Source organism: Diospyros lotus, chromosome 3 (genome assembly GCF_014633365.1).
Source record: "Diospyros lotus cultivar Yz01 chromosome 3, ASM1463336v1, whole genome shotgun sequence".
Taxonomy (NCBI): domain Eukaryota; kingdom Viridiplantae; phylum Streptophyta; class Magnoliopsida; order Ericales; family Ebenaceae; genus Diospyros; species Diospyros lotus.
This window is the reverse complement of record NC_068340.1, coordinates 7038798-7062136: the sequence shown is the minus strand read 5'-3', so window position 1 is coordinate 7062136 and position 23339 is coordinate 7038798. Positions and strand designations below refer to the sequence as shown.

The following is a 23339-nucleotide window of genomic DNA, read 5'->3' as shown; positions in this document are numbered from 1 at the left end:
TATTCCCCGTGACCATGATACTTGAATGCCATTTTGATTTTGAAGCTTCATCAATCCAACTAGTCATTACTTTCATCAATCCAACTTCAAATGTTCATCGTTAACTTGACTCCAGGCAACCATTTAGCCTTTTTTCTATGAAATGAGTACTTTTGTGGAACCATATGTGCAATTATTTAAAATAATACTTTTTTGGTTCAAGTACCATTTCATTTTTTATTTTCAGGATTTTGAAAAACCAAAGTTTTGAAATTTGGATTGGGATGAGAGTTAAAGGGTGTTCGGATTGGAATGCAATTTTATTAGGGGTTAATTATTTAAAAAAATAAAATTAGATTTTTACTTGAATTTTTAATTTTAGATCAAATTTTTAATTTTCTTTTAATAGTAGCATTATTTTTCTATTTAGTTTCAATTATAAATTGTTTGGCATCTCTATTTATTGTTATCGTAATACAATAATTAAAACTTGTTTGTTTATGAAAAGCTCAAGAAATGCTTGATAGGGCCTGGCAATGACGGAGCAGGTGAGCGAGGCCTCAGGAAATCTTCTATAGAATTGACTTGAAGAAATCCTCGAGAAGGAAGAGGCCTGAAAGGTCTTCAATCTTGGTGGATGAAAATCCTGAAAGGTGTCTTCAAAGGCAATAGGGCCTACAAGGTCTATGGAGATAACATGATTCGAAGGGTCTTTAGCTATAGATGTTGCCTAAGGGTCCTATTATTGGCTAAGTTTTCGACTTTGGGAGAGCTTTGAGTCTCTAGGAGGTAACTTTCGGATGGTCTTTTGAGTTTTCGGGGTTGCTTACAAGACAAGGACAATTAGAAGACACACAAAAATCTCTTTCACATGGGTCTTTCAATGTTTAAGTCAACCATGTTAATAGGTCTAATAATGATGTAAGTGTAACATGTTGAATTGGATGTTAGTCTTTAGAAGGGTTGTGACCCTTCAGAAAAGGGATCAAGGATCAGCTTGTGCACATGTGGCCCTCAGAAAGAACTAGGTCCTTTAGAGGAGGGTGCTACCAATAGGCATGTCTTCGAGTTAGGCCTTGGTCTTACTTTTCGAAGACATGGGTTTAAAGAGCTATTCATATTCATTAAAGGATTGAGACATGTGGCACGCATGCACGAAGATATCTGGAAAGACTCTTCGAGTGTGAGCATTAGGTCTTTGGGTGCCCTAGCTTAGGATCAAAAGGTTAGAATAATGCCCGAAAAGTGGTATTTGGATGTGGGAAGCCCCAAACAGGGGTCGGCCAAGTCTTCAAGGAAGAGTTAGGTGGGAGCATATCTCCAAAAAGTGTGAGGGTAGCTAGGCCTTTGGGCTTGCTCAGCCCTAAAAGGCTACAACTAGGTCTTCAGATGCCCACGAAGACTTATCCACAGGCATGAGCCTCTGGGGAAGCTACCATTATGAAGGTTATTCGAAGACTTTGCTACAATACTATTAAATGTTATTAAAATATGGTGTGACAAGTTGATATGTGATATGAGGTGGCAAAAAATATTAATGGTTAGACTTAAATTTTTGGTTATTTAATTTTTTGATTAGTTTTTATGCATTGTTATTTAGTTTTTGATATCTTGAATAATTTGTCATCTTATCATTTAGTTCAATACACATATTATCTTGTTCATATTTTAACAACATTTTATAGGTAGACGACATTCGTAATTGAAATTAAATAAGAATATTATGTTATTATTAAAAAAAAATTAATTATAAAAAACAAAAAGACTCATCTTTTGACATAATTAATTTAATTTCTAATTCTAATCATAGAGAACTTGACTATTATTGACATGGCTCGAGATAAACTAACCTCAAAAGTCTTTAAGATAATTTCGACTTGACAAATTTATTGTTAATCTAAGATATCTTAGTTTAGGAAACCTTGATGATAACCTTTAAATTTTCTAGTCACTCGGCCAACTCAAGATATCCAAGTTTGAAAACTTTGGAGATAATTTTGAAAATCTCAATTCATTTTTTTCTATATAAAGGTTGGGATTTCCACAAAAAAATTAACAAACTCACAATATTCATTACACATTATATATTTATTGTTCATTTGTTTTACTAATTTAACTATCAAAAACTATATCGAGAGTATTAATTTTTTTTTATAAGTATTCAGATTAAAATAGATCTCGATGATCAATCTTGACAAAAATCGTCCCTATACTTTCTCTTTTGTCGTTTAACATTGCACTCTCTTTAAAATACAATATACCAACACATTCCTTTTATTTTTATTTTATTATTATTATATTTTTTAAATAATATTTTTTATCTATCTCTAGGTCATTCAATCTTGTTTTCTCAAAGGCATTAATATTATTTTTCTATTAAGGAAGACTCATAATCACTATCGTTTAAATGTATTAATCACTAATTACTAATTAATAATCTTTCTTTGACTTTGAAATGATATTTTAAATTGATTATAAGAATAACAAAAAATTAAATTTGGACATTTAAAAAAAAGAATTTAAGTAATTAAATTATATTTAAAAAAAGGGCGAAACCCTCCAGTTTAAAAGGGCGCGCCTGTCTTGAGGATTCAACAAAACTCACTTCTCAGCACACGAGCAGGCGGCAGCGACGCGGCTGGGAAGTCCCAACAAAACCCTCTCTTTCAATGGCGATGCCAGATTCCGATTCCGACAATGCACTGGCAAGATCAACCCACGAAATCAACACGCTCTTCGTCGATACCAACCTCGACACCCATCTCGCCATGATCGTATCCGGCACCGACACCGTCTCCGACCTCAAAAGTATCTGTTTCGGGCTCCCTATCTATATTTTGCGTGCTTTAGGTTCTTTCATTGGATATCATGCAACTTTATGCTTCACTGGTGATTGCTTGCGTTCTGCTTTATCAGTTCCTTCTTTTTGTTCTCTGTTGGTTTGGTCGATACCTTATTGACATGTGATGGGTTTTGTATATAGTTCATAGTTGTGTCATTGAACGATTAAGGAATACAGGAAGGAAATAATTTAATTATTTCAGGGATTTAATTGAAGAGACACGTTTTAGAGGGTGTTTGGCATACCCTTTTTTAAGATGGCTTTTAAGGCTTTCTACTTAAAAGCCGTGTAACGCTTTAAAGCTGGTTAGTGTTTTAAGTTGATAACGTATTTAGATAAATATGTTTTAAGCTGTCATTTATATAGTTATATGTTTGGTTTGAAAAAATTGTTAAGTTATTAGAACTTACTAAAAAGATTAAAATGGACATGTTCAATAATACAAATAAAATTCATAAAAATACTAAATTTTAATAAAAATAAATTATAAATTGATATCCAACTGATAAAATTATTACAATTATATGTTGATAAATTATATACAATTATTAAAAAATATATTAATACAATTGTTAAAAATATATGAATTTGCTAGAAGTTGGAGCGGTGATGGAGGAGCTGGAGTAGGCGAGCGACTGCCATGATGGAGGAGCTAGAGGCGGTGGTTGTGACGGCAATGGGGTTGGAGGCGGGAGATGGTAGGCGGTGACGATGACAAAGGATCTGAAGGAGGCGACGAAAGAGAGAATGCAGAGGGATGAAGGGGAGGGATAAGGTTGAAAATATGATAGTTGTTGGAGGGTAAAATTGTAAAACACTTAGTCAACTAAATAAGGTACGATCAATGTTTTGAGAAAAGATTTGGGGGGGGGGGGGGGGGAGCTTTTCTAAAACGCTATTAAATAGCGTTTAAGCTCACTAGTGTTTAAATTATTTAATTTTTAACAAACGTGTAACTAAATAAGTTATACATCGTCTAAGCTTCACTGATAGCTTATAAGTGGTCAAACCGCTAAACCAAACACCCTCTTAGTTCATATATCTTTTAATTGGTGACTGATGAATATGTACAGGGCAAGGGCAGGGCAAAGTTTTGCTCACCCCGCCCTTGATCCCAATGTCTCGTGCCCCACCCCATAGCTCAGTGGGGATTAAATTCCCATCCTTGAGTTGTGGCCTTAGTCAATCTCACTCATTTCTTTATGCTGTGGCATTGTACTGAAGCAACCATGTCTAGGGCTCCAAGCAAAATTATAATGGTAAATCTAGACATTTTTCTTTGAGACATGAGTATATCGGACAATTATTGGCTGATGAATGATTACCATGCATATGTTTGGTCTTGCAGTAATTTGATTAATTCTTTAACTTAAGGTCTTGCAATAGATTTTCTTAGAAGAACATCATAAGGGGTTTAAAAATAGGAATGGCAATTGGTAGGATTTGGACTAGGGACCCCTCCCTGCCCCCCCTTGGGGCATTTTATTTGACTGCACACGCTTGTTGGATAATGATGGGTACTTGTACAGGGTAATTTTCATACAAAATTATTTTCCATAGTTTAAATAATTTCCTAATTATGCTGCCTTTTAATTTCAGTCATTCATTACAAGGAAAAGAAAAAAAATCTAAACAAAAATATATCAAAACATATCAAAGTTTTCACCACAAAAAAAGTACAACCAATAAGTTTGTGCTCATTGCTTGGAATTTCTTGTGTCTAATATCCAGTAATTTGGTTGCTTGAAGAGCCAATTTGCTTAATCCCTTTCCTTTTTCCTTCTTTTCTCACATCCATAGTGTCTTAAAATATGTTGTGCCATTTATTTGGAGTGTAGTTGATAGCTTTATCTTGAGGAGTATTCAACCTCTATTTTTTATGAATGTTAATGCTGAAAATCTGTTGCAGGCATTCTCGCTTCTACAGAATGTTTTTCTTGTGAAGTAGAGTGAATGCAACCAGGGGAAAAAATTGTTAATTTAAATATATTTAGGTTGGGGACCCTATATCCTCCCCCCGACCTGTCCCCGATTCGGGTTTTACTTTTGGTCCCCAAACCCGCCTGATATGGATTTTTAATACCCTTGGGGTGGGTTTTGTGGGTATCCACTAGTGCCGATTGCCATTGCCATCCCTAGTTTAAAATCATTCTTGAATCTTGAGTGACCACTAGTAAAGGGAATCCAATCTTATTAATTTCAATTAATTTAATATTTAATGGATAATAACAAGTTACTGCAAGTGGTTGAAGCATTGGAATGGTTAACAAAATTTCAATGCTAAATGTCATGAAAAATTGGAGAATAAACAATATGCTTTCAATGAGTTCAAAGATTTATTTATTGTCTTAATAGAAGCATGTAAAAGTGGTGCTCATTCTAATAAAAGTTAGAATGTAACATTTGTCATAAACCAAAAGGAAACATATGGTCACAATAGTGTGATTAATTTCAGTGAGCCTCTCAGTATACATGTTTAGGTCATATGTGTGGCACTTTGGTTTTAAGATACTGTAATCATAATTTGAGATATATTACCAATGATTTTGGTAGAACTTTGGTGTGGTTAGACTAATTGAAGGTTTGAAATATACCTTCTTGTATGTATAGACCCATAATTGTTTAATAATGCAAACTTATTAGGGATTGTTGTATGTGGTTTGTATTATCAAATGATAAATGAATAAAAGAAAATAAATAAATGATTTCAAGTACCTAATTGAAGGGACACATTTTAGTATGTATCCCTTTTGATTGGTCACCAGTGAATGGGTGTAACCCTTTGAAGGGACATGATTTATGTTCATTCCTTTTCAAATGGACACCGGTGAGAGTGTGAGACTCTTACACATGATTATTCAACAATTATATGTAGGTGAAAAGTCAATCCCAAAATATACACACTGTCACGGTAGAGAGGTGTCACGAGAGGGATCCCATTTACCTATTCTGAATTTCCTTATTGTTGTAACTTTCTGTTATTTCTTTTTGTTGCTGTAATTGTTAGATTTCATGCTGTCATTTTCTGTTAAGAAGTTGTTAGCCCTAGGCCCCACACATAGTGGCTAGGAAAAAGATAAAAAGGTTGGTTATAACCGAATGAGGGAGTAGGATCTACTGCAGCGGACCTACCTCACACGGCTGGGTGTATATTCTCCCAAAGGCTATCTTGGGGGATCATGAATGAATTGAATACAGAATCTCTCTTTCACAAACTCTCTCTCTCTCTCTCTCACTATCTCTCTCTTTCTTCTAACGTCTCCTTCCCCCTTCTACCTCTCTGTTCTTGTGTTGCTCTTAAGCTTTCTAATTCAATCGGAATTAGAAAGCCGATCATTGTCTTGGACCAATCGTGACAATTTGGTATCAGAGCCACCATCCTCGGCTGGGCTAGGATTAAGTCAATGGCGGAGGGAACTCGAATGAAGGCCTTGGAGATGCAGGTGCAACAGTTTAGCTCGACGTTAGCCGACACCAATAACCGGATGGAACAATTGGAGTTAGAAGCTAATCGGAGTCACGAAGCGATTGCGGCAATGGATCGGAAGGTGGAAAGTTCCATGGAAGGACTGGAATGAAGGCTTGAAGGCTCCATAATGCGGGTGCAAGAGGATCTGGCTGCTCAAATGCAGCAGTTTATGTTAATGTTTGGACGACAGAACTAAGTAAGTATTTCTCCCGAATTTCCTCCTAGGGAGAGAATGTAACTAATTCTTCAAGGAAATCGAGGGGCTGATAGACAAGACGCTGTGGGAATTGAGGGTGAACCCGAGAATGAGCTGGAAGGGTTACTCCCCAAGGGAGGGAATGGTCTGGGTAATATCCACCCACCTGGATTTCCCATGCCTCGGGTAGACATTCCCACATTCGACGGAGCGAATCCCAGATGGTGGCTACGAAAATGTGAGAGAATGTTCGATTGGTATAACATCCCCGACGAGCAGAGGGTGCCACTGGCATCAGCTTACTTCAATGAGGTAGTTGACGTTTGGTATCAAGGATGCATAAGGCGGAGAAGGGACTGTGCTTGGGCCAAATTCTTGGAGAAGTTGTGTGAAAGGTTTGGGGAAAGGAGTATGGTGGATATCATAGAAGAGTTCAACAAACTTAAACAGACTAGGAGTGTGGAATCCTATCAGGTGAGCTTTGAGGAATTAAGATCACTCATGATCCAGCACAACCCGCATCTATCAGAAACCTACTTCGTGTCTAGTTACTTAAGCGGGCTTAACGAGGAGCTGAGACCAATGGTTAAGGTGTTGAGACCTCGCACGGTAGAACAAGTAGCAGAGAGTGCTCGTCTACAAGAGCTGGTAGTGGAGGCTTTACTCAAAAAACAGAGGCAACAAACAAGGGGAATGGTGATAGGAGCCTCTAATGTGGGAGGTAAGGGGTATGGCAAAGATCCAACAAAGGTTAACAGTGGGAGTAGGGGTGGAACGGGCTCGGGCTCGGTACCATTTGGGGATCAATTAAGGGAGCAGAGGAGGTTAGCTGGCCTCTGCTTCCGCTGCAGGGATAAGTACCACGTTGGGCACTAGTGCAGAAGGCAGATTCTTCTATTGGAAGGGAATGAAGAAAAGGAAGAAGGAGCAACAGAGGAAGAGGGTTGTGAGATCATGGAAGAAGAAGATAATGGTGAGATTTCCATTCATGCTTTGAAGGGAGTAGCTAACAACAAAATCATTAAGGTGGAAGGACAAGCCCCAGAAGGCAATCTCATGATCCTAATCGACAGTGGGAGTACCCATAGCTTTCTCAATGAAAGCACGACCAAGCGAATGAAGTGTCCACTCTCGGGACCTCCTTTGAGTGTGACGGTGGCCAATGGCCAAAAGGTGTTGAGCAGGTCATCTTGCAATGGGTTCTGTTGGAAGATGTAGGGAGAAAAATTCGAAGTAGATTTGAGATTGCTACAATTGGGGGGATGTGATGTGTTTCTGGGTGTAGATTGGATGAAGGGGGTAAGCCCCATCAACTTTGATTTCAACAAAATGGAGGTATCTTTTGAGAAAGAGGGGAAGAGGATGACATTATCGGGTAACAAGGAGACCGGATCCTGCTAGATGATCCCTGGAAAAAGGCTACAGAAGGTATTTAAAGGAAGATGGAATCAGCTGGCACACTTCTTTTCAATGGTGGCCATCGAAGGAGTAGAGGATCCAATGATGCAGGGGGAGTTCGGCCTTACCGTCAGCACGCCCCAAGGGGGTCCCGACCAGGTACACTACTTGGAAATCATTAATAAACTACTGGTTGGTTATGAGGATCTATTTGTTGAGCCTAAATCCCTGCCCCCAGCCAGACTATTTGACCATTCAATTCATTTAAAACTCAATGTAGAACCAGTCAACAGTAGGTCCTATCGTTATCCCCCAATCCAAAAGAATGAGATTGAAAAGATGGTTAGAGAAATGCTTCAACAAGCAACCATTCGACCTAGCCAAAGTCCTTTCGCTTCTCCCGTCCTACTAGTTAAAAAGAAAGATGGTTCATGGCGATTTTGTATGGACTACCGTCAACTTAATGCCATAACTATCAAAGATAAATTCCCTATACCCTTGGTGGAGGACCTCTTGGATGAGCTTCACCATACCTGATACTTTTCTAAGCTAGATTTACGTTTGGGATATCATCAAATTAGGATGAAACCCGAGGACATCTACAAAACGGCTTTTAGGACACACCATGGGCATTTTGAATTCTTGGTGATGCCATTTGGGCTCACCAATGCCCCAGCTACTTTTCAATCCCTCATGAACAGAATTTTTGAGCCATATCTTCGAAAATTTATACTTGTATTCTTTGATGACATACTTGTCTATAGCCCTACCTTTGATCAACACTTGACTCACCTTAAAATCACCCTTGATATCCTCAGATCTAACCAGCTCTTTATTAAGAAATCTAAGTGTGCATTTGGACAAGGACAGGTAGAGTATTTGGGGCACATTATCTCAAAGGAAGGGGTGAGCACCGATCCAAAGAAGGTAGAAGCTATGATGTCTTGGCCAAAACCGACCTCGGTGAGGTCCCTAAGGGGATTTCTAGGGTTAATCGGTTATTATCGCCGGTTTGTGCAGAACTATGGGGCCATTAGCAAATCTCTAACCGAGTTGCTTAAGAAAGGAGGATTCAGCTGGGGAATTGCGGCAGAGGAAGCCTTCGAGAAGCTGAAAGAAGCCATGAGCAAGGTGCCGATACTAGGACTGCCAGATTTCACTAAACCTTTTGTGCTAGAAACAGATGTAAGTGGGATTGGTATTGGTGCAGTCTTAGTGCAAAATGGAAGGTCGTTGGCTTTCCTAAGCCAAGCTTTGAGCCCCAAACACCAAGGGCTCAGCATATATGAGAAGGAATTCATTGCTGTTTTAATGGCAGTAGATAGATGGAGACATTACTTAGAAGGAGGTAGATTTGTGATTAAAACCGATCATGAAAGTTTGAAGTTCTTACTACAACAGAAACTTCAAACCCAGCTATAGAAAAAGGGGATGGCTAAGCTGATGGGTTTGGACTACTCAATCCAATACCGGAAGGGCAAGGAAAACAGGGCCGCCAATGCCCTATCAAGATGTTATGAAGAAGGCAATAATGCAGCCATGACTGCTGTAATTCCAGATTGGTGCCAATACAAAGCTATGAGGGTGACGAGAAGGTGAAGAAAGTGTTGGAAAGAGTGGTTGTGGGATCAGAGGAATGGGAAGGGTATACATTGGTGGATGGGTTGCTAAGATATGAAGGCTGAATTGTGATAGGTGATTGTGTTGACCTCAAGATGAAAATTTTGCACGCCCTACACGAATCTCCATTGGGAGGACATTCTGGGATTCAAAATACATACCTTCGGGTAAAACAGCTATTCCATTGGCCGAGGTTAAGAACAGAAGTAAAGGAGTTTGTGTTAGCTTGACATTTGTAAGAGATGCAAGTATGAAAATACCGCATACCCAGGACTATTGCAGCCTCTGCCAGTTCCCGAACAGGCTTGGTCGAGTGTCTTAATGGATTTTATTGAAGGGTTACCAAGATTGAAAGGGAAGGACAACATCTTGGTAGTAGTAGACCGGCTAACCAAGTTTGCCCACTTTATAGGGCTGGCCCATCCTTACACCGCCAAAGAAGTGGCCCGGGTTTTTTTGGATCAAGTGATAGCCATACATGGGGTCCCTAAAACGATAATCTTTGACTGTGATAAGATTTTTACAAGCCTATTGTGGCAAGAACTCATGAAGGCACTGGGGATTAAGCTGAATATGTCCACCGCTTACCACTCTCAATCGGATGGGCAAACCGAGAGGGTGAATCAGAGTTTGGAAACCTATTTAAGGTGTGTATGTATCCTACAAACCAAGACCTGGCATAGGTGGCTAACTCTAGCCTAGTGGTGGTATAATTCAAGCCACCACTCCTCCCTCAAAATGTCACCCTTCGAGGCTTTCTTTGGGTATAAGCCACCTCTCTTACCGGCTTTAAGGAATCATACCTCTGCAGCCGCAGTTGAGGAATACTTACAGCAGAGGAGAGAGGTACTACGACAACTGAAACAGGAATTGGCATCCGCCCAAAATTGAATGAAGTAAGTAGCTGATTGGAAGAGGAGTGATCGGGAGTTTATAGTGGGAGAGAAGGTATACTTGAGGCTGAAATAGTCCCACATCAAATCTATTACATGAGGGCAAGTATCAAAACTCAGCCCCCAGTACTTTGGACCCTTTACTATCGTGGCTAGGGTGGGAAAGGTGGCCCATAGATTGCAACTTCCGAAAGAATCCCAAATTCACCCAATTTTTCACGTCTCGCTCTTGAAGAAAGCAGTAGGAACCATAGTTACCTGGTTCGCGGAACGTCCGGTACACAGAACGCGGTACAGGAATGTGGTACGTCACTTTTTCCGGAACGCGGCACGTGAGGGGTAGGCTTCTTCGGTTTGCTACTTAGTTTTTTAAATATATTAATAATAATAAAAATATAAAATAAATAAATATTAATATAATAATTATAAAATTATAAAATTTTAAAAAATAGAATGAGACGTGGACTTCCAATAAAAAGCTTTAGCCAATAAAATGAAATCACAACTCACTGGAGAGGCCAAGCTTTATTGTCTCCACCAGTTGATGCAATTGGGAGTCTCCAGCAGCTGGTGCAACGGAGCGAGAGAGGCAGCAAGCGAGAGACCGAGGGGAGAGCCGACAGCCGGCGAGGGTGAGCGACAATCGAGGGCGAGGGGGCCAGGGGGGCGAGGGCGAGGCGGCGCAGGCGAGCGACGGAGCTAGAGAGAGGCAGCAAGGAAGAGCGATTGAGCGAGGCGAGTGACCGAGGAGGGCGAGCGAGTCAGTGACCTCAGCGACGGTCCGAGTCGTCTGACGAAGGCATGGAGGTTGGAGTGAGTGAGAGCGAGAGACAGCAGCCCGCAGCCGGCAACGAGCGAACCGAGAGAGGGAGAAGGGCAAAGCGGGTGGGCAGTGGGCGCTTGAGCGAGAGAGGGTCTGAGGAAGGGTTAATGGCGGGCTTGAGTGTAGGCCAAAATTAATGGCATCAAAGATCCGGGTCTTCATTACAGGGGAACTGGGACGCGTCCCCAAGCGTTCCAAGACGCAAACGCACCGCGTTCCAGTGCGCGTGTACTGGAACGTGGTTCCCAGGAGGGAGGGGCGTATTAGGTAACTATGGTAGGAACTGAGTTGGTGGAGGCAACACTACCCTCCCTTCCTAGGGAAGAAAATAGAAGGGAAGAACCAGAGGCCATATTAGATAGGAGGGTAATCTACAATTAGGGAGCCCCACTCATGCAAGTGTTAGTGAAATGGAAGGAAGGAACGGCTGAGAACAATTCATGGGAATACTTGCCCGACTTACTCAAACAATTCCCGAGAGTTGCCAGCCTCCTCATGATTTCTTGAGGACAAGAAATTTATTAGGGGGGGAGTATTGTCACGAGAGGGATCCCATTTACCTATTCTGAATTTCCTTATTGCTGTAACTTTCTGTTATTTCTTTTTGCTGCTGTAATTGTTAGATTTCATGCTGTCATTTTCTGTTAAGAAGTTGTTAGCCCTAGGCCCCACGCATAGTGGCTAGGAAAAAGACAAAAAGGTTGGTTGTAACCGAATGAGGGAGTAGGATCTACTGCAGCGGACCTACCTCCCATGGTTGGGTATATATTCTCCCAAAGGCTATCTTGGGGGATCATGAATGAATTGAATACAAAATCTCTCTTTCACAAACTCTCTCTCTCACTATCTCTCTCTCTCTCTTCTAATGTCTCCTTCCCCCTTCTACCTCTCTGTTCTTGTGCTGCTCTTAAGCTTTCTAATTCAATCGGAATTAGAAAGCCGATCATTGTCTCGGACCAGCCGTGACAAGAGGTGACAATAGGATCACACTCCTAATTTGGTTGGAATTAGGAAGATGCAATCGGTTTGCAGAGGAGAACAAAGAGAAGGAAGAGAGAAAGAGAGAGAGAGAGAACGAGAAGAATTTAGAAGAGAGAGGGAGAGAAAGATAGTAGAGAGGAATTCAGAATTTGCTATTCATCAATGTTACCATTCCAAGAGAGACTTGGAAGGTGATATACTCGGTAGGATAGTCACTGCCACAGGTGATTCCCTCCTGTCCAATAGGTGTAACAATATATTTTGTCATATTTGAGCCCCTTTACACGTGGCAATCCTTGGCTAACAAACTGCCAACACTATTCTAGAAATTATGGCAATAACTAGTAAATCCAAGCAGTAAAATAAGCTATGAATTACAGCATGATAAAAAATTAAAATTGATGCTAATAGGAAGTGTTGTTGTGACACACTAACACTTCATTCTTACTTTCCCTATATACTGAGATCACTCTGCAATTTTTGTGATTTTGGTTCATCCTAGAGGTGTTTTGCTATTAACTTGTAGCGACTATAGGAGGTGCAAATCAGAATTTAAAGATAGTGATGGATTTACGATCAAAGTCATGTTATGGAAAATTTTCCAAACTTAAGATTTCCTAAGAACATGTAGAATTGAAGCTAGAACTGTGTAAACTTCCTAGTTCGTAAATTTTTTTAAGACAGCCTATAATTAGTCCTAAAAAGTCTATTTATACTAGGTTTATAGTAGATATTAAATTCCAACTCTTGAGTTCTAAATACCACATCTAATTTCAGCCATCCAAACTCGTTAAAAACATATGCTAGTCCAATAACCTTTTCAAGAAGAAACTAGAATATAGTTGCAGACCAAAAAGGCTGAAACTAAGACAAAATAATGTAAAACAAAAAGCACTTAAACTAAATAATCAAGAACTTCTTATGCTCCTACAACAATCTAATTGGAACTGAAAGCATATATTTCCACATCATTTTTTCCCACCAGTTGCTTTGACTTTTTGGTTTACTCAACCAGTTTAGCTAAAAACTGCATGTATTGGTTGCCTCTTCTTGATTTAGCTTCTTTAACATAAAATTTTTCTTTGATAATGGCTTGCTGCACTGCGGGAAACTGATTAACTGGATTGGTAATTGCATCAATTTTTCCATCAAACCACTCAAATGGGTACAAGTCAGTCACGTTAAAGATTGAATTAATTTGTGAATTAGGTGGCAACTCAAGTGAACAAGCAATTGAGCTTGATATTTTTCAGCACCTTGAATGGTCTAATGGTCTTAACTTTGTTTTATGAAGTTTGTGATGAGTACCCTTTGAGAATACATTAATGATTGCTTTTGAATAAACATCATGCAACCTGGGCTACAATGTTTTTTGTGCTTGATCCAGGAACATCAATGTGAGGTTCTTTGATTATTTAGTTTAAGTGTCTTTTAGTTCTACATTATGTTGCCTTAGTTTCTGTCTTTCTAGTTAGCAATTATGTTCTATTTTCTTTCTGGAAAAGGTCATGTGACTAGCATTGATTTTTAATGAGATTGGATGGCTGAGATTAGATACTCAAAAGTCTAAGAGCTGGAATTTAATATCCATTATATCTCTAGCATAAATAATCTTTTAGTGCTAGTTTTCTACGGTAGTCTTATTTCATTTTATAATATATATGTTTACAAACCATAATTCTTTTTCTTTTTTCATGTTCCAACTTCAATTTTTATTATTGTGTTGTTAACTTTCATATTGTGTCAAGTGGACAAGTCTTGCATTGCTTGCTTGTTTGTTAAGAGGACTTGCTTTATAGGAAAAAGTGTTATAAGGTTTGATTTTGCTCTTACTTGGGCACCACCAACAACATATCAAACCTTAATCCCACTAGGTGCTGTCAACTACATGAACCCTAGCTCGGATAATCATTTCTATACATTCACATATCTTCTATATGGCTCTAATAACTCATATAATAGCTTAAAGTCTCCCACCAAGTTTTTCTTGTAATCTTCTACCTTGGTTGCTAAATATTTGTTGCACTTCCATTCTGTCCACTCTCAGACAGAAGCTTCTTTTGGCATTCTCCTCACATCATCAAATCATTTTAATCATGTCTCACACATCTTATCTTCAATAGGAGTCACTTGACTTTATTGTGAATTTCTTCATTTCTAATTTTTCATTTTCTGACTGGATGAAAGAAATATTAAATAAATAACTAAAAGTAACTAAATCATTAGTGCCCATTCAATAGAGTTTTCAATTTTTAATTTTCCATTTTGGTTTTCATTTTTTTGTGTTCAGTTTTAGTTTTCATGAAAAAAAAAAACCCATAAACATATGATTTTGGTTGTTTTCAATTTGATTTCTGATTTTTTTTCTTCCTTCCTTGTCTTATTGCCATTGGCATACTTACTGGAGTCTGGTGATGGGTGAGCCCACCAGCAGTGGTTGCTGGTGGTTGGCTATTCCAGAGAGCTTTGGGAATCCCAAAGCCATAACCATGGTGATCATTATTGGTAGGGACGGTATGGGATGTGTAGAGAATGCAAACAAAATGGAAATTGTAGAAACACCTTTTTGGTTGTTTTTAGTTTTTGAAAATGAAACCAAACAGCCAAAGGCTATTTTCTGTTTTCTTTTACAAAATAAAGAGAACAAAAAAATAGAAACCTGAAAATGAAAAATGGTACCAAATGGGCCCTCATAATTTTGTTTCCTAGCTATTTGTTCACAATTTATGCATTGCATTGTGTTGAATATGTGAACTGTAGAGAGATATTTATTGAGGCTGAGCAGACACTGGCTTAGCAGCTGTGTTCGCTGGATCACAAGTAGAATACTTGAAAAGCAGTGCCCATTTTCTTAACCAAAAAACTAAAAAGGCAATGGCCAGGCCATTATTACTTAACTGAAAAACAAAAGGCAATGGCCATTGATGCTTCTTTTAAAGTGAGCAGATGAGAGGTGGATTTCTCATTGTAAATCACAGTGTGAATGATGCAATATGGGAGGAAGGATCAGCAAAACAAGTGCAAAAATTAGGCGAAAACAGTGTAAGATTGGAATCTTAGAATTAGGGTTTAAGAAATCCTCAAAGTTGAAATAGAATAAAACAGCTTCCTTCAAAGTCTCGTAAAAGACTATTTATACTAGGTTGCAGCTATAATAGATGCTTAAAAGAAAAAGGCCTCCTTAAAAGGGTAATGGAAATTTTTAAATGGATCATAATTGATTTTGATGTACTTTCCTCCTGTATGCCCATATAACACCATGTGGGTTCTGTAACTCCCAGTAATAAAAAGTGGGAGGAGCATGACAAGTAGCAGCAATAGCACCTCCTGTATGCCCATTAGTTACCCATTCTTTATCTATAGTTACTCAAAAGAATTAGTTGCCTCCTTAAAAGAAAAAGGCCAAAGTGGAATGCCTTTTGTATGGTTAATCATTCTTTATCTATAGTTTCTCGAAAGAATTAGTTGCCTCCTTAAAAGAAAAAGGCTGAAGTAGAATGTCTTTGTTATAGTTTCTCATTCTTTATCTATTTACAATTTTTTTTTATTTTGTCTGTTTATGATTTCTGATCATAATTCTTTTGACATGCATGTCGTACCCAACTGTGTCTCCTCTCTCTTGGAGAATTAGTTGCCTCCTTAAAAGCATAATGGAAATGTTTAAATGGATCATAATTGATTTTGATGTACTTGCCTCCCATGTGCCCATATAACACCACTTTGGGGGTTCTGTAACTCCCAGTAATAAAAAGTGGATATTTACTTCCACCATTATTAAATGTGTTTCACTTCATTGATCAGTAATATTTTGGGATTTCAATGTTTTTGGCCCACAGAGAAGATATTGAGCGAACACCCACACTGCTTTCCTGACTTTGGGGAGGTAAAAATCCACGCCTTAAAGGTATGCCCCTAGTGTTTAGTTTTAAAAGCTTGTTCTTTTAATTGTGTTTATAACAAGTTGACAAGGGTGTGTGATCCGGGCAGGTGAAGCGCAAAGGCTACTATTATCACCTTTCAGATTCTATGTTCATTAAAAGTGCTTTTGAAGGGGTTAAGAAGGGTTGGTTTCTCTCTGTTGATGCTTCTAGTTTGAAGCTGAGCAATTCTGCTAAAAGTCAACCAGACTTACTTTGCACCATAAAAACTCCTTCAGATGAGAGAAACCATCATCTAGATGCCAGTCCTTCAAGAAACTTATCTCTTCTTGATACGTCCTTGCCACAACCTGGAAGCATCCAGTACATCAACCAGGAAGTTCCAAGCACTAAGACCAATGTGAGGACAGGTTCTGAAGAACTCTCTGAAAGATGTGTTGAAACAAGGGATATGACTGTTGATGACAATGTGCATTGCAATGGCTTATTTATAGAAGCTTCAACATCCAACCCTACTGCAGAGAAAAAGAGGAAACGAAAAGAAAACAAAACTTCTCTATCTGGTTTTAGTGAAGAGATTCTTAACCAGATGGCTAGAACCTCTGAGAAGACTACGGAGGATGAACAGAAAAATACTGTTATGGAGGACAAGCACAAAACTACTGCCACTAATTCAGATAATTTATTTACTGAATTTCCTGAACATATCCATTTGGCAGCCAGTAAAAGCCGCAGGAAGAACCAAAAGAAAAAGAAGAAAAATTTAACAGGAGATCAAGTTGTCACTAATGAGACTTCCTTTGTTAGTGATGTTGGAGAAGTAAGTTTTAAGGGAAACATGGATTGTATTGCTAATGATTTGAATATGGCATCTGATGCAGCAATGATTTCTGAACAAAATATTCAGCATTCAACACTTTTGGGACCAGTTGAAGTTTCTCAGGTGCAAAAGCAACCTGAACCTGTCCAAGAAGCTGCTGTATGGTGCAAAATACCTTCTTCATCCCTAGGTAAGCCCAAGTGCTTGTAACAGTATATTGTGTAGCACAGTTTCTCCTATTTCATTCTTTAAATCTATGCTGAAGAACAAATCAAACTTTCTTGCTGATTTTGCTGCTGTTTGTAGGCACTGATGTGTGCAGATCTGATGCTGCAAGTACAAAAGGTAAAAGTGATGCTCCTGAAGTAGGAACTCAAACTGGATTAAACGTGACAAAGATTTCAAGGAAACATGACTCCAATAATCTGAAAGAGTTTCTACCGCAAGCTGTCCCTGTGTTTGCTAATCTGAAGGAGGATAGCACACAATCTGGGCATGAAAATATTGTCTCTGACAATTACAAGGCTGAGACCAATCTTCCTGGAGCACCATTGTATGGAAAGCATGACTACCTGTGCCAGGATGAACCACATGTCCATTCAGAAGAACCAGTTGTTTTAGCTAATACGTCAGAAGCCAACAATGCTGTGGAAACTGGGAGACTTGGCAGTACAAGAATGAAAAAAAGAGCAATGAAACCTGTTGCAGTGAAACAAGTCACGTCGAGCACAGAGCATGCTGATAATTCTGCTAGAGACATTTCTTCAACTGCACCTTATTCATCTTTTGATGATCACTCCAATGAGGAAACTAAGGAAGGGGAAAGCATGTTGTCTCAGGCTGAAAGGGAAAAAATATCAAAACAAAAAACTGAGGATACTTCTTACAAAGGTACTAATGGGGAAAATGTGGTTATGATTGGAAACGAAGCAGAATCTTCACCTTTCACTCAAGAAAATAGAACTGCAGAAATAAGAAAGAAGAAATCTGTTGCTGTGAAACAGATCACGTCCAGCACAGAACATGCTGATAATTCTGCAAGAGACATTTCTGTGACTGCACCTTATTCATCTTTTAGTGATCGGTTGAATGAGGAAACTAAGAAAGAGGAAAGCATGTTGTCTCGGGCCAAACGGATAAAAATATCAAAACAAAAAACTGTGGATGCTTCTTCCAAAGGTGCTAATGAGGAAAATGTGGTTATGAGTATAAACGAGGCAGAACCTTTACCTTTCACTCAAGAAAATAGAACTACAGAGAAAAGAAAGAAGAAATCTGTTGCAGCAAAACAAGTCATGTCAAGCACAGAGCATGCTGATAATTCTGCAAGAGACATTTCTTTGTTTGCACCTTCTTCGTCTTTTGATCATCACTCCAATAAGGAAACCAAGAAAGAGGAAAGCATGTTGGCTCAGGCTGAAAGGAATAAAATATCAAAACAAAAAAGTGTGGATACTTCTTACAAAGGTGCTAATGGGGAAAATGTGGTTTTAAGTGGAAATGAGGCAGATTCTTTACCTTTCAGTCCAGAAAGTAGGACTAAGGAGAAAAGAAAGAAGAAATCTGTTGCAGCAAAACAAGTCATGTCAAGCACGGAGCATGCTGATAATTCTGCAAGAGACATTTCTTCTCCTACACCTTATTCATCTTTTAAAGATCACCCAAATGAGGAAACCAAGAAAGAGGAAAGCATGTTGGCTCAGGCTGAAAGGAATAAAATATCAAAACAAAAAACTGTGGATACTTCTTACAAAGGTGGTAATGGGGACAATGTAGTTAGGAGTATAAACGAGGCAGATTCTTTACCTCTCAGTCCAGAAAGTAGAACTACAGAGAAAAGAAAGAAGAAATCTGTTGCAGCAAAACAAGTCAGGTCAAGCACGGAGCATGCTGATAATTCTGCAAGAGACATTTCTTCTGCCGCACATTATTCATCTTTTAAAGATCACCCCAATGAGGAAACCAAGAAAGAAGAAAGCATGTTGGCTCAGGCTGAAAGGAATAAAATATCAAAACAAAAAACTGTGGATACTTCTTACAAAGGTGGTAATGGGGACAATGTGGTTAGGAGTGTAAACGAGGCAGATTCTTTACCTTTCAGTCCAGAAAGTAGAACTACGGAGAAAAGAAATAAGAAATCTGTTGCAGCAAAACAAGTCAGGTCAAGCACGGAGCATGCTGATAATTCTGCAAGAGACATTTCCTTTGCCGCACATTATTCATCTTTTAAAGATCACCCCAATGAGGAAACCAAGAAAGAAGAAAGCATGTTGGCTCAGGCTGAAAGGAATGAAATATCAAAACAAAAAACTGTGGATATTTCTTACAAAGGTGCTAATGGGGAAAATGTGGTTAAGAGTGGAAACGAGGCAGGTTCTTTACCCGTAACTCCAGAAAGTGGAACTACAGATAATATAGAATTTAGGGATGAGAACTCATGGAAAAAAGGAAAAAGGAGGGTGAAATCTGCTGCAGAGACCCTTGCCGATTTGTCAGTCGAACATCAAGAACCTTTTCAGCTAAATCAAATTAACATGACTCAGAAGAATGCAGAAAATATGGATGAGAAATCAAGAAAGAGAACTAAGAATAGCCAAAACTTTGCTGCAAAGTGTCTTCCAGATTTGACCACTGAAGAACAAGAATGTGGTGCTGAAGAATTAACTTGTCCAAGAGACACACACACAGAGGTGGGCACTTCATCTAAAGTAAGAAAGAAAACCAAATCAGTCAAAACAAGTTCGAAATATCAATTATCTGGACAGGAGTTGGAACTTGGGAAAAATAGTGGTAGTGAATATGGTTCAGTCCATCCTGCGCAGACTTTGAGGGCTGGAGAGTTGGTTGAAGTTCCATCAGCAGATACACATAGAGGTAATTTTTCTGGTATGCCTCTTCGACATGATGCCAATGGTAATGCTTTGGGGAATCACAGTATGAATGATGCTAATGATCAACTTGAAGTTTCCAAGTCTGGTGCTAATCAGGTTGACTTCAAGGACTACTTTGTTCGTGGAGTGAACAAGCAAGAAATTGCACCTGTTGAAAAGGCAAGTAAAGCGGAAAGATCAGTTGCGGAGGTGAAAGCCAAAAAGCTAGTTGAACCTTCTTCGGCCTCCTCACCTGATATACGGGATCCACTCAAGCCGAATGAAAATCCTGGGAATAAAAAGAAGTCGCTTGGTAGAAATTATAGTAGCATTCAACATGAAGATTCACTAGTGAAGGATGAACATAATATGGTAGAGCTTCACTCCAAGTCATTAGATGTCCCCAAGAATGAGATAAAAGCTCGTGAGTCTCATGACATCAAGCACATAAAAAATACAACTCAAGAAACCAAGCTGTCTAATGTTGCCAATGGTTTAAAGATGAGCGGCTACGTGCCTGCTTATCAAAAGGAAAACAGCCAATCTTCAGATGCAGCAAACTCAAGCTCTGAAAGTTCTAGAAAATATCTCCAAAATAAAAAGGAAACCAAGCGTCAATCAAGTTTGGATAGCCATGTGATAGTTGCCAAAACTTCTAGTAGAAACAGGGGGGAAGTTGTTAACAGTTCCAGGCAAGAGAGAAGTTTGTTAGCTACTCCTGGTACCATTTTCAGGGATGGTAGTAGTGATAGTTCTGAGGATGAGAATGGGGCTGTAAATTCAGATGCTAGCACCAAAACACCCTCAGATAATTCGTCTTCATCAGGTTACTCAGAAGGAGAAACCGAGGCTATCCAGAACTCACCAAGAAATGGTAACTCAATGCCCTCCATTTGGACACTTCTGTTCGTTCATCTTCAGTGTGTCTATTTTCTGATAAATTGCATTTTGCCTTCTTTTTCTTGCTTGGTGTTTCATCACTTCTGTTGTGCATCATGCATATTTTGTAAGTTTGGTTGCTGTAACATTTTACTGACTTTAGCTGATTTCATGCTTTTACTATTTGTTAAACCCTTATTAGCAAGCTATTCTTGGAGCTTCCGATAAGTAATGTGTTATATTTCTGTCTGAATTTGCAACAGGAGGTGGTGCAAAGCGGAAAGGTGGTATGATGAACTCACGGTAAGTACAGTGCATGTACTAATTTTCGAAGATAAACATCCCTTAGATTTCAGTCTACTGTTGATTTTGTTTAAATATTTCCATAGAAAAATTCTCATAATACGAGAATATCTTCCATTTGCATCTGTGGTCATTGTGATGGATATATACATATATATAAAGAAAGGCACCTTAGTCATTTACACAACAAGGGTAAATTGCACTCCGCACGCTTGAGGCTGGCTGGGCATAAATACCTGGAGAATCTCACTTTTGAGAAATTACACTAACTTCACATTATTGTTCAAAAGTTATATCAAATTACCCAATGTTATATTTATGTTACACAGGTACCATTAAAGTTTTATGAAATTAAACGGATTTCTTAACAAATTTTTGACCAAGGGGATGTTAGTGAAATTTCCAGAATGTAAGGGGCATGCCATTGTAATTTAGTGAAACCTGAGGGGTGTCAAGTGTAATTTACCCTAAAAAGAAAGGTGGTGCAGAACTTGAGCTAAAGTGCTACTTTTTTTTTTTTTTTTTTTTGGGGGGGGGGGGTGGGGGGGGGGGGTGTCCTGTAATCATGGACAGATTGACGTAGATGTAGATAGGGATGATATGGCCATGCTGAGACTAATAAATTATAGGAAATGGTACCCTGAAATGTCAAGAGCATAGAAGTGCATAAATAAATGTATTAATATATTTAAAGGTAGTTTTCATGTCTCTGTTTATGTTTGTTTTTTTGTACAAATCACAATCAACCATGCTGACTCCTTTTGTCAACAAAACAAGTTTCTGCAAATCCTTACTCATTCCACCCCTTAGTCCGATTGAAATCCGTACGTCTCTCTCTCTTTTTTTCTCTCTTGTAATGTAATTTGTTTTGTTTTATTTCATTATAAACCCTTAGTTTGACTTAGTGATTACAATTAGACATTTTATATAAACCCCCAATTTTACTTGTTTCTACAATTAAACGGTTTAAGTACTTTTAAAAGTTGTTTGCAATGCCCCAGGAATCAATTGTGGCTTCGAAATTAAAAGCTTGTCCAACCTTTTGGACAATCACGTGTCCGTTCAAGGAGTCCTTAAATAGTGATGAGCTGCACATCCTTTGTAATCAGTTGGAAGAACAGAAAGGGAGGGGGGCCAGAAAAGGGGGATTACAGGATCGTTTGAAAGAACCTGCATACACTTCCTAGACACATTTTTATGCTCCTCTTTTTGTTTGGTTTTCTTAGCCAGATTGAAGAGCCTAGGATGCACTATTATTGTTCATAACCCGGAAAAACAAACTGGTTCCATCAAGCTCAGCACGATTTACTACTTTTACCTTGCTTCTATGCTATCAATGCTTCTCACAAGTCTATTGGTTGTCTGATCAGGGCTTCGGGGGGCCAGAACATAACAATAGACATGATTCTTAGAAGTTCAAACAGATTCAAGAAGGCCAAACTCACAGCGGCTCATCATCATCATCATCAATCACAACTCGAAGACACGGAGAGCCAGCCTGTAGATTTTGTTCCGGACAGCCAAGCAAACCTGTAATCAATAAAGGTGGTTGGTTGGCTGGCTGGCTGGCAATCTTCGTTGTCCGCCTTGTCATTCTCTAGAACAGCTATTTAATAATAGTTGTTTTGGTTGAGATTTTTGGCACTTACTGGTGAGAAATTTTTTGTTCTTGTTCTTTTTTGAGATTGAAAGAGGCTTGTATTGAGTAATGAGACGACGTGTTTAAGTTGGTGCCAGATACAAGTGGGACGGACGTTTGGACTTATTTAATTTATAATATAAAGTAATACATGGCGAAGTTTGTTTTTTGGTTCCTGAAAGATGTAACCACCTTGTTTTACATGGCGGATGGGGAATGGGCATCTTGATAATCTGGCTGTTATATTTAAGTTACATGGAAATGGATACGAAATAGAAGTATTGAAATGACATTTTTGTAAAAAGGTATGAAACAAAAATAGGGGTATAAACTGTAAATTTAAAAAAATATGAGTTTTTCTTATAAATATAATTTTTAATATAAAAAATTATTCAAATTAACTTTAAGATGTTCATATGCCATATTCCAAACTGATTTGCAATATGCTATTAACTTTAAGATATTCATATCATCATATGCCATATTCTAAATTAGCCAAAACCAAAATTCCTGGCAATATTAGTGAAAAATTTTGATTAGTTTAAAATTAATTTAGTTTTGATATGAATAGATTAGAAATAAAATACCAAACAGATTGGTGGGCGAACAGAGTTCAAATTGACGAACCAGAAGCGATAGATTGGCGATCGACGGTGCGTGAGTGATAGTGAATTCAGAGAAACAAGACGAAGCAGAAGAAAAAAAAACAAGGAAAAAAATGAAGGGTTCAACTAATTTCGAGATGCGTG

General features: G+C 38.6%; 1 protein-coding gene across 2 annotated transcripts; it reads left to right on the top strand.

Moving 5' to 3' along the window:
- Window positions 1-2582: 2582 nt before the first annotated feature.
- On the top strand, window positions 2583-22749 carry LOC127797337 (uncharacterized). 2 transcript variants are annotated; one of them, XM_052330157.1, is made up of 6 exons: window positions 2583-2787; window positions 16038-16105; window positions 16189-17089; window positions 17206-20643; window positions 20912-20951; window positions 22322-22749. In XM_052330157.1, exons 1-6 carry the CDS (start codon window positions 2649-2651, stop codon window positions 22485-22487), a joined length of 4752 nt encoding a protein of 1583 aa, XP_052186117.1. In that variant the 5' UTR covers window positions 2583-2648; the 3' UTR covers window positions 22488-22749. The 2 variants fall into 2 exon arrangements, with proteins under 2 accessions (XP_052186117.1, XP_052186118.1); XM_052330158.1 differs by having other exon boundaries at window positions 21953-22463.
- The last annotated feature ends 590 nt before the right edge of the window (window positions 22750-23339 follow it).